At 41.3% G+C, this 18793-nt stretch overlaps 1 protein-coding gene, 1 long non-coding RNA gene and 1 pseudogene across 2 annotated transcripts in view; 2 read left to right on the forward strand and 1 right to left on the reverse strand.

Moving 5' to 3' along the window:
• The window catches only part of LOC103507366 (exocyst complex component 5), a 31280-nt gene extending 14573 nt beyond the window's left edge, over nt 1–16707 (forward strand). Inside the window, 3 exon segments of the mRNA XM_026822257.1 lie at nt 13431–13702; nt 14323–14547; nt 15116–16707. Of these exon segments, the coding sequence (XP_026678058.1) occupies nt 13431–13702; nt 14323–14547; nt 15116–16087 (1469 nt within the window). The 3' untranslated portion in view covers nt 16088–16707.
• LOC113466668 lies at nt 4138–4398 on the forward strand. Its single transcript, XR_003390999.1, has 2 exons — nt 4138–4235; nt 4314–4398. It is a non-coding gene; the product is annotated as an uncharacterized LOC113466668 (long non-coding RNA).
• LOC113466669 lies at nt 10029–10146 on the reverse strand (annotated as a pseudogene).
• Nucleotides 16708–18793: the final 2086 nt, after the last annotated feature.

Below are 18793 nucleotides of genomic sequence, written 5' to 3' on the forward strand. Positions count from 1 at the left end.
CTTATATCCAGGTGGAAACCACTAGTCTGAAAGAACGCTGTGGCTACCTGCTGCAGAAGTACTACGAGTCTAAAGGCCATCAGAAGAAACAGCTGCAATCAGGCGGTCTGCAAGACCTGAGGCGAGACCTACAGGTAAGTAGAAACCACTCGTCTGAAAGAACGCTGTGGCTACCTGCTGCAGAAGTACTACGAGTCTAAAGGCCATCAGAAGAAACAGCTGCAATCAGGCGGTCTGCAAGACCTGAGGCGAGACCTACAGGTAAGTAGAAACCACTCGTCTGAAAGAACGCTGTGGCTACTTGCTACAGAAATACTACGAGTCTAAAAGGCCATCAGAAGAAACAGCTGCAATCAGGCGGTCTGCAAGATCTAAGGCGAGACCTACAGGTAAGTAGAAACCACTCGTCTGAAAGAACGCTGTGGCTACCTGCTGCAGAAGTACTACGAGTCTAAAGGCCATCAGAAGAAACAGCTGCAATCAGGCGGTCTGCAAGACCTAAGGTGAGACCTACAGGTATGTTGTAGACCGCGGGGTCGATTCCCGCCAGGGGTAGACTTTATTCTAGGCCGCGGGGTTCGATTCTCGCCCGGAGAGGACTTTATCCTAATAATGTTCGTGTGCAGAACGGCTGACTTTCTCCTATCTTGTCCTTCTCTCTTCGACCTCCGATTCCCGCCAGGGGTAGACTTTATTCTAGGCCGCGGGGTTCCATTCTCGCCCGGAGAGGACTTTATCCTAATAATGTTCGTGTGCAGAACGGCTGACTTTCTCCTATCTTGTCCTTCTCTCTTCGACCTCAGTAGTTACAGTGCCCTCTATCAAACCTTGAAAAAAAAAGTTGTTAGATTGGAGATTCGAACGTGGTATTGATGCAATTTCCCAGTAGGTGTCTCCTCTCAAACTTCCTACAGGAGTAGTCGAAGGGAATAGTTACAGTGCCCTCTATCAAACCTTGAAAAAAAAAATTGTTAGATTGGAGATTCGAACGTGGTATTGATGCAATTTCCCAGTAGGTGTCTCCTCTCAAACTTCCTACAGGAGTAGTCGAAGGGAACCAGAAAATGGTAAAAGAAAAAAAAAAAAAGCCAGCAGGATAACATAAGGTTTATTTATTTTCTGTTTCACAGGCTGTGATAGGTGCCCGGGCGAACATTAACATCGCCAACATAGAGGATTATGGTGGTGAAACCTTAGGTATTAGTTTTTAGTCGTACGACATCTTACGGGGTTTGGCTGAAGGACTTAGGTCTTTAAACAGGGAGGAGACCAGTCCAAAATGTCCGTTGCTAGAGAAATAGCAAAGGTGGAGTGCGAAGAGCATCCTTATACTCGTAAGTTTTTTTTTTTTTTTTTTTTTTTTTTTTTTTTTTAGTCAAAGGTGAAACCTTCCTGTCGGTAGAGGTCGCTATTGCTCTTCTTCAGGAAACCAAGATGGCGCTAGAGCGATGTCATATGCTCTCCAGATTAGAACAGGAAGCAGCGCATGCGCAGATGATATTCGATGTGATGTTGAACTATCTGATAGAACATGTGGACTATGGTATAGAGCTTGGTATACATACAGTCCCTATCCCTGAGACCAAGAGCAGCCAGCCTGTCATTTACTTTTTCAATATTGTATCGCAAGCAAACACGATTATACATCTACTGGAGAAACACTTTGTAGACGTGTTAGTCCCCCTGGTGGTGAATTCTATTATTTGATAGAACATGTGGACTATGGTATAGAGCTTGGTATACATACAGTCCCTATCCCTGAGACCAAGAGCAGCCAACCTGTCATTTACTTCTTCAATATTGTATCGCAAGCAAACACGATTATACATCTACTGGAGAAACACTTTGTAGACGTGTTAGTCCCCCTGGTGGTGAATTCTAGTAAGCTTGGCGACTGTCAACACAAGAAGAAGCAACTCCTAGATGACACGGAACTCAAAATACAAGCAGGCTTGGATCGGAGTTTGAACGCGATTGTGTCCTGGATCAAAATCTATCTCCAGTCAGAACAGAGGAAGTCAGACTTCAAACCGGAAGGCGACATTGACACGTTGGCTTCCACAGCGTGCACCAATGTGTGCGTGTACATCGCGTCGTGTATTAAACAGATCAACGCGTGTCTAGACGGAGCCAACGTGTCTGCCGTGATGACAGAGTTGGGTATACGCTTCCACCGTGTTATATATGAACATCTGTTACAGTTCCAGTATAACTCTGCCGGAGCTATGTGCGTCATCTGTGATGTGAACGAGTATATGAAGTGTGCTAAACATCTCAAGTCCCTTCTGGTCAATAGGGCTGATTGTGAGGCTGGTGAACACGGAAATAGGCAAAGAAGACGACGAAGAAGTAAGAGCGTTCTGTGAAATGGACCTTGCAAGGAACGCTTAAGGGATGTGGCATAGGTTATGTTAACCCACCATTCAGCGACAGGCTACTCGCCTTCTCACATTATCTTCACGTAGCTTGAGTGGGGCCGAAAAAAAAAAACCAGCAGCACACGATTGCCGATATGGTCACCCATCCCGATACCAACCACGCGGACCGTTGCTTACCCTTCGTGACCCATTGAAAACTAGTGTATTCAACGTGCTATCACCGCTGACTGATAGATGAAGTGATGTCTCAAACTTAACAGTGCAGCGCTCTGTTGGATTTCTGTGAGAAGTTTTCCATTTTCTCAAATGTCTTGTTATTGCATACCCATTTGATCGCGAGTACAGCAGGCGCAACATAGATAAAGTAAAATGTATCTTTTTATTCGGAGTGAGAGGGAGAGAGAGAGAGAGAGAGAGAGAGAGAGAGAGAGAGAGAGAGAGAGAGAGAGAGAGAGAGAGAGAGAGAAGTGTTGGAAATGTATGATCAGTCTGCGCGCTGCTGCTATAAAAAAGATTCACTAGGGTAATTTGAGACGAATTGTTCTGTTCCACCTCCTCAAGTCCTCATATTAATCTCACCCAGTTCGAATGGTTCTGGAAAAAAAACAGCAGGCGATTGCCTCTCGTGGGATACCTATTTGGATACCAACCATCCACGACTTTGCTTAACTTCAGTGAACCATTAACCATTGGGAACATTTTTGTCTTAAACGTGCTATCGCCGCTAGCAATGGATAAACATTATTTCTCAAACGTAACAGTGCAGCGCTCTCTTGGATTTCTGTGAGAACTTTTCCATTTTCTCAAATGTCTTGTTATTGCATACCCATTTGTTCGCGAGTACAGCAGGCGCAACATAGGTAAAGTAAAATGAGTAAAATGTCTCATTTTATTCGGAGTGAGAGGGAGAGAGAGAGAGAGAGAGAGAGAGAAAGCCAACTTTTTTCAAAGACTTTTTATGATAAAGTTTACTGGTGGGAGTCGAACCCGCGCTTACAAGACAGGACCACTACCTTCCAAACTAACTAGCCCGGATACCGGATAGGTACATATGTAGGTGCTAGGTGTATTATTATGATAAGTTTGATAAGACAATTTTATCTACTCATTTTACCTATACCTATACCTATGTACTAGGTACGAGTATGTACCTAAGTATGTATTTTTTTTTATTTCATTATTATTATTTTTTCTTTTTAATTTTAAAGATGAGTGTTCCACCGCCGTTTTTTATTTCGTATAGCAATGGAACAACTGCTACATTAGACGCTTGTGGCCTGTGTCTGTGTATAAAATCTAATTAAACTTTTCCCTCAACTCTGAAAACTCACCAGTTCTTGTGTGTGTAGGAGAGAAAGAGAGAGAGAGAGAGAGAGAGAGAGAGAGAGAGAGAGAGAGAGAGTGCCTAAAGAGACAAGAGGAGCCCAAAAGCAAAGAGAGAAGCAAGACAGGATAGGAGAAAGCCAGTTGTTCCAAGAACAAACATTACCTGTTTAGGATAAAGTTCACCTGAGTGGAAATCAAATCTGTTAAGGTCCAAACATAGTTGACCAGCTGTTGATTGACAGCCACACCTTTACCTAGCCCTTACAAGCCGGATGCACTGCCCTCTAACCTAACTAGGCTGGCTTACTGAATTCATATTTTATTTTCTTCCTCAGCAAAGTGTTTCATCATCACATAGTCAAGCGCTGAGTTCTCACTGCCCTCCAAGCTAACTAGGCTGGCTTACTGAATTCATTTTTTATTTTCTTCCTCAGCAAAGTGTTTCACCATCACATAGTCAAGCGCTGAGTTCTCTGCAGCAAGAGGTGGAAACTCTACGACAGGAAAACCGACTCCTGAAACAAAGAAGAGGTGGAGGCTCTGTGTCAAATGTGAGGAGCACGCGACTTTCACAAGAACTAAGGAATCAACTCCTGAAACAAAGAAGAGGTGGAGGCTCTGTGTCGAATGTGAGGAGCACGCGACTTTCACAAGAACTAAGGAATCAAGCCACACAGTCTGAAAATCTTCTCCGGTAAATGTGGATTTATTTATTTATTTTTCTTCATCATTTAAATAACAAGTTTCAAAAATTGAAGAAGAAATCAACACTATGATATGCAGTGTTTTAGATGTATCTGTTCAATTCCATCAAAATCTGTCAAATCATTGGGAATTTATAGTAAAACAATCAGATTTACAATACACTGCTAGGGCAAGTCATAGAAAAGAAGAAGACGAAGAAGAAGAAGAAAAAGGAGGAGGAGGTAGGAAAAAAAAAAAAAAAAAAAAAAAAAAAAAAAAAAAAAAAAACTCTCTATGCCCCCGCTAATATAGTTGCAAAACAAAATACATTATTCCTTTTCAATTATTTATTTTAATGAGCACAAGGTCCTTATGTAAATAATTTTAAATCAAATCAAATCAAATAAATAAACAAAAACAAATTTCTCTCTTTCAGGAACATTTGTCAATTGTGAACAACAATTTGGAAAAATTGTTCGGTGAACTGACTGAACTCCAATGTTTACGCACACTCAATCTCCGCTACAACAAAATCAAAAACAGTGGCATCCCTGTGGACTTGTTTCACTTGGAGGATCTGACAACCTTGGATCTGAGCCACAATAATATCAAGCAAATTCCCGATGCTTTGGAAAATGCCAAGAGTTTGCTTGTTCTTAATTTAAGTCACAATACGTAAGTTGAATATCAAGTAACCGATTCTGTACTTTCATAGAGATTCAATAGAGGGGACTTTACAAATGGAGCACTTATCATCCCATAATAGATGAAAAAAGCAGAACAGCACAGAATAGAATAGATAGAATATACATCATTTATACTGCTATGATGAGACTGAAAAGGATAGGATTAAACCAGACATTCCAAGAACAAACCTTATCAGTTTAGATCATTTAGTATAATGTTTGCCCCTAGTAGGAATCAAACTCACAACCTAGTGCTTGCAAGGCAGGCATGTACCTAGGCAAGCTTCAAACTAAGTTAACTAGGCTCCTTAAGGTAGGTATGAGAAATATCTTGCTTTGAAAAAATTCAATTACCATTTCAGTTCAACATAATTTTCTGAACACTTTTGTTTAATTTCAGAATCAACAACATCCCCAATGCTTTGTTTATGAATCTGACTGACCTCTTGTTTTTGGACCTAAGCAACAATAATCTGGAAGCTCTTCCTCCTCAAATGAGACGACTGACCATGCTTCAGACTTTGGTCCTGGACAACAACCCCCTGGGTAAGACTGGCACCCTATTTTGTGAACAAAAATGGAAACTCTCAAGTCAGACAATTTTTTTTTTGCCCAATCAGATGTTTGAAATTGGTGCTTCAGTTCAGCTTGAGATCCAGTATTTTGTTCATTAATATGGCCCTAAAATCCTGAGTACTAGATGTTGACAGGATGATGTACATACATACTGCATAATTGTGTATAGCGAACCTTAGTGGTTAGTGGACTTTGGATCTAAAGTTTGGTTGTTAAAGTACAAGTCAAGTCATAAAATTTACCAAGGTGTATGACATTAGTAGGAAACACCCTTTGTGATAGGCATTTCAGTAGGTATGCTTTACTGATTTAAATGCTAAAATGACAGGATAATGTAGGTACATACTGCATAATTGTGTATAGTGAACCTCAGTGGTATAGTGGTTAGTGGACTTTGGATCTAAAGTTTGGTGGTTAAAGTACAAGTCAAGTCATAAAATTTACCGAGGTGTATGACATTAGTAGGAAACACCCTTTGTGATAGGCATTTCAGTAGGTATGCTTACTTAACTGATTTAAATGCTAAAAAAAAAAAAAACTTGAAACTCTAGTTCGTATTATTACGAATAGGCCAGGCGTGGCTTCGAACTCTTAACGTTCGCGCCGACAGGGTGATGTAGGTACACACTACATAACTGTGTATAGTGAACCTCAGTGGTGTAGTGGTTAGTGGACTTTGGATCTAAAGTTTGGTGGTTAAAGTACAAGTCAAGTCATAAAATTTACTGAGGTGTATGACATAAGTAGGAAACACCATTTGTTATAGGCATTTCAGTAGGTATGCTTACTTAACTGATTTAAATGCTAAAAAAAAAAAAACTTGAAACTCTAGTTCGTATTATTACGAATAGGCCAGGCGTGGCTTCGAACTCTTAACGTTCGCGCCTCCCGGCACCCTAAATAGCTAAATACCCTAGAGTACATCCCTTTTCTCCCCTCCAGGTCATTTTCACCTGCGTCAACTCCCATCACTCACCAACCTGACCACACTGCGCATGCGCAACACCCAGCGCAACCTCGCCAATATGCCGCAGAGTTTGAGTAACCTGGTCCTCCTGTCTGAATTGGATCTGAGTCATAATGAGTTCACTAAAGTCCCGGAGTCCCTGTATACTTTGGTGTCACTGAAGAGAATTAATTTGTCCAATAATAAGATTACGGAATTGTCGAATAGTATTGGTAAGTGAATTGAGATGGAGTAGACTGGAACACATCACATATTATGTATCTACCTTCAGGCACATTCGATTTGTCAATAGTCTGAGTTTTCTTTTTCTTCGCCTTTTCCCGTGTTCATACGGGGTCGTCGTTTTTCGTCAGCCTCTCAATCAGCCCTAACTAGGGTGGTTGCTTTGGGCTGACATTTGGTTTTGGATACAAATTTTACGAGTGGATGCCCTTCGCACTGAACCTTTGCTATTTCTTTAGCAAGGGGAATTTGAAGAAACCATTTACTGATAAAATTTTGTAATGAAACAACAAGTTGACAAATAATCCAAACTTTCCTTCTCAGAAACTTGGACCAAAGTGGAAGTTCTCAACCTGTCCTCCAACGAGCTGTCAGCGTTACCCCCCGCCCTCACCAAACTGTCTAACCTGCGGCGTCTATTTGTCAACAACAACAAGCTGGACTTTGAGGGAGTGCCGTCCGGGATTGGAAAGCTGTCGGCATTGGAGATATTCTCCGCCGCCAGCAACCGGTTGGAAATGATTCCTGAGGGCTTGTGCAGGTAAGAATAGAACATACTTTGTTTGTCCTATCAGAATGAGACTGAAAAGTGCCTTTACTCCCGAAGTCTAAACAAGGTCTATACATATATTTCATAAGCAAATAAAACCTTGTTTGAATTCTAAAAGCTCCCATGGTGTAATGGTCACTGTGCTCGCCTTGCACGCGGGAGACCCGGGTTCAACTCCCGGGCGGTGTAAAAAAAATCTATCATGCAAATGATTGATTCCGTGATTGGCTGTTCCACTCAGCCTCCTGAGAAAAATGAGTAGCTATGTATAATATAAATGCGCACAGCAACCGGTGCCAGCATGGTAGGTAAACATTAGATGTTAGGATTAGTGAGATATTGGGAAAATCCTACAATGTTCCTCTTTCCCTTTCGTTTCCCATAGATGTGGATCTTTGAAGAAGCTGATTCTATCGTCTAACCGTCTGATTACACTACCCGACACAATACATCTGAGTGAGCTTCAAGTCCTGGATCTGAAGGATAATCCCGACCTTATTATGCCTCCTAAACCTCAAGTAGCACAGAAGGGTGAGTAGTTTCCACCCTTATTAGAAATATGTATGTATATTGAGCTATTTTTATAATTTTTAAATTATCCTACCTTGGTGGGGTAGTGGTCAAGATGCTCCCCTAATACTCAGGAGGACGTAGGTTCACTCCTAATCTAAACTAGTTGTAGAATTTCACCATCAAAAAAAAAAAAAAAAAAAAAAAAAAAAAAAAAAACAGGGCCCCAATAACGGTATTAGCCTACAGCTGGGGTAAATGGATCCGATGTTCCTAACACTGTGTTAGTGTGTTTGACTTCGGAACGAGAGATGATTTGAGTTCATGATAGATTTCACAAAGATTGATGTAGATTCAATTTCAATTTGAATCGAAATCAATTTTGTTTGAATTTAGTAAGTACGATGTCGGTCCCACAAATTAAATTTTGGGTAGTCTTGTTTTAACGATTGTTTTTGTTTGTTACAGGGGACGGCATTCAATTCTACAACATCGACTTCTCTCTGCAGAATCAGCTGGGATTGGCCGGGGCCGTGGTACCCCAGAGTGTTCCGCCTGCCCCCGCCCCGCGAGATCCTATAGCGAGGAAATTGAGATTGAGACGAGCCAAGCGAGATCAGGATAACGAGGCTGATCAGGATCAGGCGAAAATATTGAAAGGTAAGGGGGGGATCTATATCACTCCATCGGGATTTCAATTTCAGGATATAAATCAAGTCACACATACCCTACCTACTTTTTACTTTCTATTACCCTTACGTATAGGGAACTCATACAAGGTAATGAGAAAGTATTGCAATCGGTCCATTTTTTTTTTATTTTTTTTTATACCGTACCTACTTTTTACTTTCTATTACCCTTACGTATAGGGTACTGGTAATGAGAAAGTATTGCAATCGGTCCATTTTTTTTTTCAAGTCACCGTGTATCCGTGTAACTATGCCAAGGTCTTTAATGACAGGTGTTTTACTTTACCCGATTCGACTGATCTCATGGTGACCTCACCAGGCCTAAGTGTGGGGAGTGGGACGTTAGAAGTATACGATTGTCCCAATGGTCTCCGATTTGGACACTAACCACGCGCTACATTGCTTAAATTCAGTGATCAATCGGAAGTAATGCATGCAACGTCCTATCGCCGCTAGCTAAACGCTAAACGGGGTTTATTGATTTTTTTTAAAGATGAGTGTTCCACCGCCGTTTTTACTTCGTAGCAATGAAACAACTGCTACATTAGACGCATGTGGCCTGTGTCGTAGCATGCCCATCCCGTAGTATGCCTCTCATCAGATGTGAGACACAATACTTCCCATTTAGGTGCTGGGTCAACACGAGAACACCAGAAAGTAACGTTATTTGCAATCGAAAAACGAGTACAAATTTTTGTCGATGGTGGGATTCGAACCCGGTACCTTCTGCATGGTAAGCAAGCGCGTTACCACTGGACCAACCGTGCCCCGGTTTAGAATAAGGTTCGTTCGCCCCGCGCGGGACTCGAACCGGCGACCCAGCGCTTCAATCTGAAAATTGCTCATCAAAAGTAAAACACCTCGATAGTTCGTACAAAATGAAGAGTTTTTTTATTTTCTCATACAATGGACACTTTCCGAGGGGGAAACGATGAACCATGTCTAACAAGTAAAAAACAAAACAAAAGGTAAAAAAACAATGAGGCTGGGCCAGGGGCATTTCATTGGGGAGTAATACCTTTCGAGACAAAGCAGTAGTTTTTACTTTCTATTTTCAGCTTAACTCTGTACACAAAAAGCTCAGTTTGAGGCTCAGGTGTAGGGGCAAACAGCCCCAAAAGATGGGTTATCTATTTTCATTTTATATATGGATTTTTTTTAAGAGGTTTGACAGAGGGAACTGTAACTGCTATGGTCTTATCGTCCCGAAATCGAAGAGAGAAGGCTACCAAACAAGTTATAAGACTTATAACGCAACAGGGCTGCCTGGAAGAGACTGACAAGAAACGCCGACCCTATTTAAATAGGAAAAGGCTAGGAAGAAGAAGAATGTCACTTTTAACAACTAGGGACTTCTCGTTACGTGGGTTTTACACACCATTCGGCCACAAGCTACCCGCCTCCTCAATTTAACCTCACCCAGCCTGAGTGGAGCCTGGAACCCAGCAGCACGTGATTACCCCCATGGTCACCCATCCGGGTACTAACCACGTGCAACGTTGCTTACCTTCAGTGAACCATGGCGAACTGGTGCTTTCAACGTGCTATCGACGCTGTTTTTTTTTTTTTTTTAAGGTTTTATACCTCAAGTCCCTTCTGGTCAACACTTTGTTTGATTCACTTCACTCGTTGTGTAATTTACTCTTGGTGAAACCAGAGAATCTAGAACAAGTGTGTAATGGAGAGCAGTTAGCAGGGCTGGATAGATCCATTCTACTCTCTGGTCAACACTTTGTTTGATTCACTTCACTCGCTGTGTAATTTACTCTTGGTGAAACCAGAGAATCTAGAACAAGTGTGTAATGGAGAGCAGTTAGCAGGGCTGGATAGATCCATTCTACTGAATTTCATACAACTGAGGAGTGATTATAAAACTCAGAAGTTAGTCAACTCTATCAAGAGTTTGAGTAGTTGATAGTGGATGTACTGTTTTATTCGCGGGAATGGAAGATCTATTGTACTTGTATACTGTTCAAGGAAGGTATACGCATATCCATATCGTACTTTCTATAGTTAAGTTTTAGAACACCCTATTGGCATCCAAGATTCATCAAAAATCTACTTAGATTAAATCGATTGACCGATAGTATTGATATTGCGACGTTTATTGGTCGCATTATTGTTATACATAACCCTAAACAGCCCAACAAGCAAGAGGCATTTCAAAGGGTTCAGTATTCTTCGAAAGAGTAAGACCAAGCCCTCACGATGCGACTGTGATTCAATAAAACATGGCTCAAGACCATTACCCTGGTGTATGACTAATAAAAAATAGTTCTTGTTTCATCCCATCCCATGGTAGGAAATACTTTGTTTTGCTATCACCATTCGGCCTTAACCAAACCCAACGTTGCTTAACTTGGTAAGTAGATCTACGTGCCGCGATGCCTACATTACTTTTTACCAAAAAGTGCTTTTAGCCATCCTATTACTAGTTTGTTAATTCCCCTGTAGACAATAACACTGTAACATAGAATGTAATGTACCTATATTTTAATGTAATCTATCAATTAGAGAAATATTATTACCAAATAAGTTGATTTTCCTTTCTTTTTTGCCTTTAAGAGCAGACCCTCTTATTTTGGGTTTAGGTTAGTTATAAATAACGCAACAGGTGAGAAATGGAAGGTATGAGACCAAGAGGAAGACCGAGATACCGATATAGTGATGTCATCAGAGCTGATATTCAAAGAAAACAAGGAAATTGGAACGACATCGAGAGGGAGCAGAGATACAGTGATCGAAATTGGTGGAGAGGCTTCGTACATCGACCCGTCCCATGATGGAACGATTATGGATTGATGGTGATGATGATGATGAACTCTTGGAGGGTTTCAGCAGTCATTATATATAAGTTCTGTGGGTCAACTTGATAAGGAGAACCAAAAACCAAAAAGAACTGCCTTTTTGGTTCTCCTTATCAAGTTGATGATGATGATGAACGCAACAGGGCTGCCTGGAAGAGACTGACAAGAAACGCCGACCCTATTTAAATAGGAAAAGGCTAGGAAGAAGAAGAAGAATGTCACTTTTAACAACTTCTCGTTACGTGGGTTTTACTCACCATTCGGTGACAAGCTACCCGCCTCCTCAATTTAACCTCATCCAGCCAGAGTGGAGCCGGGAACCCAGCAGCACGCGATTGCCCCCATGGTCACCCATCCGGGTACTAACCACGTGCAACGTTGCTTACCTTCAGTGAACCATGGCGAACTGGTGCATTCAACGTGCTATCGACGCTGTTTTTTTTTTTTTTTTTTTTAAAATTTTATATACGGAGGTCTTATCGTCCCGAAATCTAATAGGGAAGGGAAGCATAGGAGAAAACCAGCCGTTCCGTCCAACGAACCTTGTCTCTTTAAGGAGTAAGGTTCCGTTCGCCCCGCGCAGGACTCGAACTGGCGACCTAGCGCTTCAATCTGAAAATTGCTCATCAAAAGTAAAACGAGCCAGCCTAGTTAGCTTAGTTGGTAGTGCGTCTGCCTTGTAAGCGCTAGACCGCGGGTTCGATTCCCGCCCGGGGCGGATTTTATCCTGATGGGATCATGTTCGTTCTCGGACCGGCTGGCTTTCTCCTATCCTGTCTTCCTTCTCTCTTCGATTTTCGGGACGATAAGACCATAGCAGTTACAGTTCCCTCTGTCAAAACCTCTTAAAAAAATGTAAAACACCTCGATAGTTCGTACAAAATGAAGAGTTTTTTATTTTCTCATACAATGGACACTTTCCGAGGGGGAAACTATGAACCATGTCTAACAAGTGACAAACAAAACAAAAGGTAAAAAAAAACAATGATGCTGGGCCAGGGTCATTTCATTGGGGAGTAACACCTTTCGAGAAAAAGCAGTAGTTTTTACTTTCTATTTTCAGCTTAACTCTGTACACAAAAAGCTCAGTTTGAGGTTTAGGTGTAGGGGCAAACAGCCCCAAAAGATGGGTTATCTATTTTCATTTTATATATGGAGAAAAATGAACCGAATCTGACCAATTCAAATAGTTCACGCCCATTTTTCTTTCGCAATTTTCATGGTGGTAGGACATAGAGAAATGGAACAGTGCCTGGCATTGTACCATTACCACTCTGAAAATTGCGATGGGAAAATACGCTTAATCTATCCTTTGAGTACAAACAACACCCGCAATTCCGTTTGAAATGGAAAACATTGGAAACATTTGGTTGACTTAACGCGTATTTTTTTTTTTTTTTTTTTTTTTTTTTTTTTTTTTTTTTTTTTTTTTTTTTTTTTTTGGCAACGTTGGAAAAAAGTGAAAATTTTTCCATTTCGTCCATTTTTTGTATTTTATTATTCACTTCCTCTCCTTTTCTTTTGGATATTTTTGGATGTGAGTGAAAAAATTTTCACCTCTGTTGGAAGAGAAAAAAACTTGTGTCATTTTGTCGCCATCTTTTTTTTTTCAACGAATCCACTTTTTTTTATTATTAGCATTTGAACTAGTAAATGGAAGAAGAAATCAGCTGACTTTGCATTTTATTATCCAGTACAAAAAGCACTGTGGTGGGGATAAAAAAAGTGACCACAGTGGAATATTTTGGATTAGGAAAAATTTCCGTTTCACATAAATAAAATAGGTACCCCTTTATTGAATGAAAAATTCAGCAAAATATTAGAAAATTTCAGCCGATTACATTACTTTCCTCATCATAGGGACATGGGACAAAGAAAGCAAAAAGAATCGAAGCGACAAGAAATGCAGAGAAGAAATTCGAATTCATTGTGTGAGATCACTTAAGCTAATGCCCGGGGCCATACAAGTTGAACTTTGTTTGTTTTCTACATGGTTTTACTTCACTTCTTTTAATCTCCTACCCTCCTCCATCAGGTTACGCCCAATGTGTAGACGCCTACATAGAGCAGTGCCAAATGTCCACCTTCAACGGGAAAGATCCGTTTCGTGAGGTTCTGCCCCTGTGTGAACGGAGCTTCAAGACTATTCATGCAGTGTTCAATAATCCAGACCAAGTCATGGCTAAGTTCGTACTGAACATATTTCATCTCAAGCTACAGAACCATATTGTCGCCATTCTGAGTGATGAGAGAGACAAGAAACTATACCTGACTCATTTGATGGATGTGTATATGAAAACTCAGCAGGTAAGTAATAGTATAGTAAGCCAGCCTAGTTAGCTTAGTTGGTAGTGTGTCTGCCTTGTAAGCGCTAGGCCGCGGGTTCGATTCCCGCCCGGGGCGGATTTTATCCTGATGGGATAATGTTCGTTCTCGGAACGACTGGCTTTCTCCTATCCTGTCTTCCTTCTCTCTTCGTTTTCGGGACGATAAGACCTTTTGCAGTTGCAGTTCCCTCTGTCAAACTTCTATTTTTTCCAACCCATATGATATGACATCCTAGCATAATGTTGATAAAACACTCAACTGTTTCCCCTTTATTTCTGACGTTTGATCGATGTACTTTTAAATGTACGAGTGTCTAACTGTCTAATGATCAACAAATAAATTTATATCTATTATTACTCCTCTGACCTCTAACATTAACCTCGTTTGCTTTACAGGTGAGTCATGATCTCGCCCAGTACAACATGGGAGCGGATGACACCTACCTCCATAATGTTGATAAAACACTCAACTGTTTCCCCCTTTATCTCTGACGTTTGATCGATGTACTTTTAAATGTACGAGTGTCTAATGATCAACAGATAATTTTATATCTATTATTACCCCTCTGACCTCTAACATTAACCTCGTTTGCTTTACAGGTGAGTCATGATCTCGCCCAGTACAACATGGGAGCGGATGACACCTACCTCACCAAACTCACGCAGAACATCTTCCAGAAATACCTGGACACTTATATCCAGGTGGAAACCACTAGTCTGAAAGAACGCTGTGGCTACCTGCTGCAGAAGTACTACGAGTCTAAAGGCCATCAGAAGAAACAGCTGCAATCAGGAGGTCTGCAAGATCTGAGGCGAGACCTACAGGTAAGTGGAAACCACTCGTCTGAAAGAACGCTGTGGCTACCTGCTGCAGAAGTACTACGAGTCTAAAGGCCATCAGAAGAAACAGCTGCAATCAGGAGGTCTGCAAGATCTGAGGCGAGACCTACAGGTAAGTGGAAACCACTCGTCTGAAAGAACGCTGTGGCTACCTGCTGCAGAAGTACTACGAGTCTAAAGGCCATCAGAAGAAACAGCTGCAATCAGGCGGTCTGCAAGACCTAAGGTGAGACCTACAGGTATGTTGTAGACCGCGGGGTTCGATTCTCGCCCGGAGAGGACTTTATCCTAATAATGTTCGTGTGCAGAACGGCTGACTTTCTCCTATCTTGTCCTTCTCTCTTCGACCTCAATAGTTACAGTGCCCTCTATCAAACCTTGAAAAAAAAAATTGTTAGATTGGAGATTCGAACGTGGTATTGATGCAATTTCCCAGTAGGTGTCTCCTCTCAAACTTCCTACAGGAGTAGTCGAAGGGAACCAGAAAATGGTAAAAGAAAAAAAAAAAAAGCCAGCAGGATAACATAAGGTTTATTTATTTTCTGTTTCACAGGCTGTGATAGGTGCCCGGGCGAACATTAACATCGCCAACATAGAGGATTATGGTGGTGAAACCTTCCTGTCGGTAGAGGTCGCTATTGCTCTTCTTCAGGAAACCAAGATGGCGCTAGAGCGATGTCATATGCTCTCCAGATTAGAACAGGAAGCAGCGCATGCGCAGATGATATTCGATGTGATGTTGAACTATCTGATAGAACATGTGGACTATGGTATAGAGCTTGGTATACATACAGTCCCTATCCCTGAGACCAAGAGCAGCCAGCCTGTCATTTACTTTTTCAATATTGTATCGCAAGCAAACACGATTATACATCTACTGGAGAAACACTTTGTAGACGTGTTAGTCCCCCTGGTGGTGAATTCTAGTAAGCTGGGCGAATGTTAACACAAGAAGAAGCAACTCCTAGATGACACGGAACTCAAAATACAAGCAGGCTTGGATCGGAGTTTGAACGCGATTGTGTCCTGGATCAAAATCTATCTCCAGTCAGAACAGAGGAAGTCAGACTTCAAACCGGAAGGCGACATTGACACGTTGGCTTCCACAGCGTGCACCAATGTGTGCGTGTACATCGCGTCGTGTATTAAACAGATCAGCGCGTGTCTAGACGGAGCCAACGTGTCTGCCGTGATGACAGAGTTGGGTATACGCTTCCACCGTGTTATATATGAACATCTGTTACAGTTCCAGTATAACTCTGCCGGAGCTATGTGCGTCATCTGTGATGTGAACGAGTATATGAAGTGTGCTAAACATCTCAAGTCCCCTCTGGTCAACACTTTGTTTGATTCACTTCACTCGCTGTGTAATTTACTCTTGGTGAAACCAGAGAATCTAGAACAAGTGTGTAATGGAGAGCAGTTAGCAGGGCTGGATAGATCCATTCTACTGAATTTCATACAACTGAGGAGTGATTATAAAACTCAGAAGTTAGTCAACTCTATCAAGAGTTTGAGTAGTTGATAGTGGATGTACTGTTTTATTCGCGGGAATGGAAGATCTATTGTACTTGTATACTGTTCAAGGAAGGTATACGCATATCCATATCGTACTTTCTATAGTTAAGTTTTAGAACACCCTATTGGCATCCAAGATTCATCAAAAATCTACTTAGATTAAATCGATTGACCGATAGTATTGATATTGCGACGTTTATTGGTCGCATTATTGTTATACATAACCCTAAACAGCCCAACAAGCAAGAGGCATTTCAAAGGGTTCAGTATTCTTCGAAAGAGTAAGACCAAGCCCTCACGATGCGACTGTGATTCAATAAAACATGGCTCAAGACCATTACCCTGGTGTATGACTAATAAAAAATAGTTCTTGTTTCATCCCATCCCATGGTAGGAAATACTTTGTTTTGCTATCACCATTCGGCCTTAACCAAACCCAACGTTGCTTAACTTGGTAAGTAGATCTACGTGCCGCGATGCCTACATTACTTTTTACCAAAAAGTGCTTTTAGCCATCCTATTACTAGTTTGTTAATTCCCCTGTAGACAATAACACTGTAACATAGAATGTAATGTACCTATATTTTAATGTAATCTATCAATTAGAGAAATATTATTACCAAATAAGTTGATTTTCCTTTCTTTTTTGCCTTTAAGAGCAGACCCTCTTATTTTGGGTTTAGGTTAGTTATAAATAACGCAACAGGTGAGAAATGGAAGGTATGAGACCAAGAGGAAGACCGAGATACCGATATAGTGATGTCATCAGAGCTGATATTCAAAGAAAACAAGGAAATTGGAACGACATCGAGAGGGAGCAGAGATACAGTGATCGAAATTGGTGGAGAGGCTTCGTACATCGACCCGTCCCATGATGGAACGATTATGGATTGATGGTGATGATGATGATGAACTCTTGGAGGGTTTCAGCAGTCATTATATATAAGTTCTGTGGGTCAACTTGATAAGGAGAACCAAAAACCAAAAAGAACTGCCTTTTTGGTTCTCCTTATCAAGTTGATGATGATGATGAACGCAACAGGGCTGCCTGGAAGAGACTGACAAGAAACGCCGACCCTATTTAAATAGGAAAAGGCTAGGAAGAAGAAGAAGAATGTCACTTTTAACAACTTCTCGTTACGTGGGTTTTACTCACCATTCGGTGACAAGCTACCCGCCTCCTCAATTTAACCTCATCCAGCCAGAGTGGAGCCGGGAACCCAGCAGCACGCGATTGCCCCCATGGTCACCCATCCGGGTACTAACCACGTGCAACGTTGCTTACCTTCAGTGAACCATGGCGAACTGGTGCATTCAACGTGCTATCGACGCTGTTTTTTTTTTTTTTTTTTTTAAAATTTTATATAAAAAAGAGAACGGTTCGTAACTTTAGTCTGGTCAGTACCGATTCAAGATGACTTGTATTATGTTGTCTCCTGGTATAACAGTCGGTAAGATCACCTACTTTGTTTGACTGAGTAAACTACCTACCACAATCCACTACTTTTTAAGAAAGAGGTGTCAGTGATTTACGGATATTTTATATAGTGTCTATTCTTTTCCTCTCCTATCACTTATTAATTTTATGGTTTTTTTACCTGCTTTAACCTTTTAAAAAGTCTGTAAAAAAAAGGTTGCGGTAGCGGAGTCAAGTTTTTTTTTTTTTTTGTTATTCTTTCTCTTTTCTTTTTTTTTATGCGCAATTCACACGATTGGAGTTGGTAAAAGGTTACCAAAAAGGTAGCAGATCGTTTGCCTAAACGCCACAACAAACATGAGGGTTTTCCTATCCGTAACCTCTCAGCAAGTAAAAAGCGGGTGTAGCCTCGAACTAAAGATTCCACAATAAACGCGATAGTACCTACTGGTCATCGTGACAAAATGGGTAAACAGAGAGTACACATCGGCGTTTGCGCTGAGTCTACATATTGAGACGCTTCGTATTTTGCACTTTAGGAAACCACAGGTAAGAGAGACCATAAGAGAGAGGATAGTATAATAGTTTACCTTTTCATTTGTTATTCTGTGGAAGAAGATAGAAAAGTCAACCGTCCGGACAAACGGGGATGTGGGATTTAGAGTTGACTCGAAAAACACATGTCTCAATTCGACTTTTATGTTTTCATTTTCGATTGACGAAAAAGAGCTTCCACAATGAGGGGTTACTTTCTGGGACCGGGTCGTAGTAACAAAAAAAAATGGACAAAACAACAGTGGAACAATCTGTACCAAAGTATCAAAGGGGAGCCTTTCACAGGTAACATACTCTTTTATTTTTTGAGAAGTAATAACATTGGTTGATAGCTCCACAAAATTGTAAAAAATTCTCCGAAAACTGTCTCCTTGACATTGACGATACCAGAATAGCAGGGCTTGAGCTTCTCTCTTCCTTCTGTCCTATCCTCTTTCGGTCGGCCAGGCTCCTTGCTTGTACCTAGGGTAGTCCTATTTTAGGCGGGGCCCGCCCTTAGCTTGGGCGCCAGATCGCGAATGTTCCGTCTGGTGGATGGTTGATTCGATTGATCCGACCGACAAAATGAAAACTACTCGTTAAAAGTCTAACTTCGCGATCCAGCGGTCAAGCTCAGGACGCGCCCCGCTTGCTTGGAATGAGATTTCTCTGTTCCAAGCAACCGCCTTGGCCGACCAAAAAGAGGATACGACAGGAAGGGATAATCTAAAGCCCTGCTATTCTGGAGGCATCATATTTTAG

The sequence above is a fragment of the Diaphorina citri genome, unplaced genomic scaffold, assembly GCF_000475195.1.
Source record: "Diaphorina citri unplaced genomic scaffold, Diaci psyllid genome assembly version 1.1 scaffold309, whole genome shotgun sequence".
Lineage (NCBI taxonomy): Eukaryota > Metazoa > Arthropoda > Insecta > Hemiptera > Psyllidae > Diaphorina > Diaphorina citri.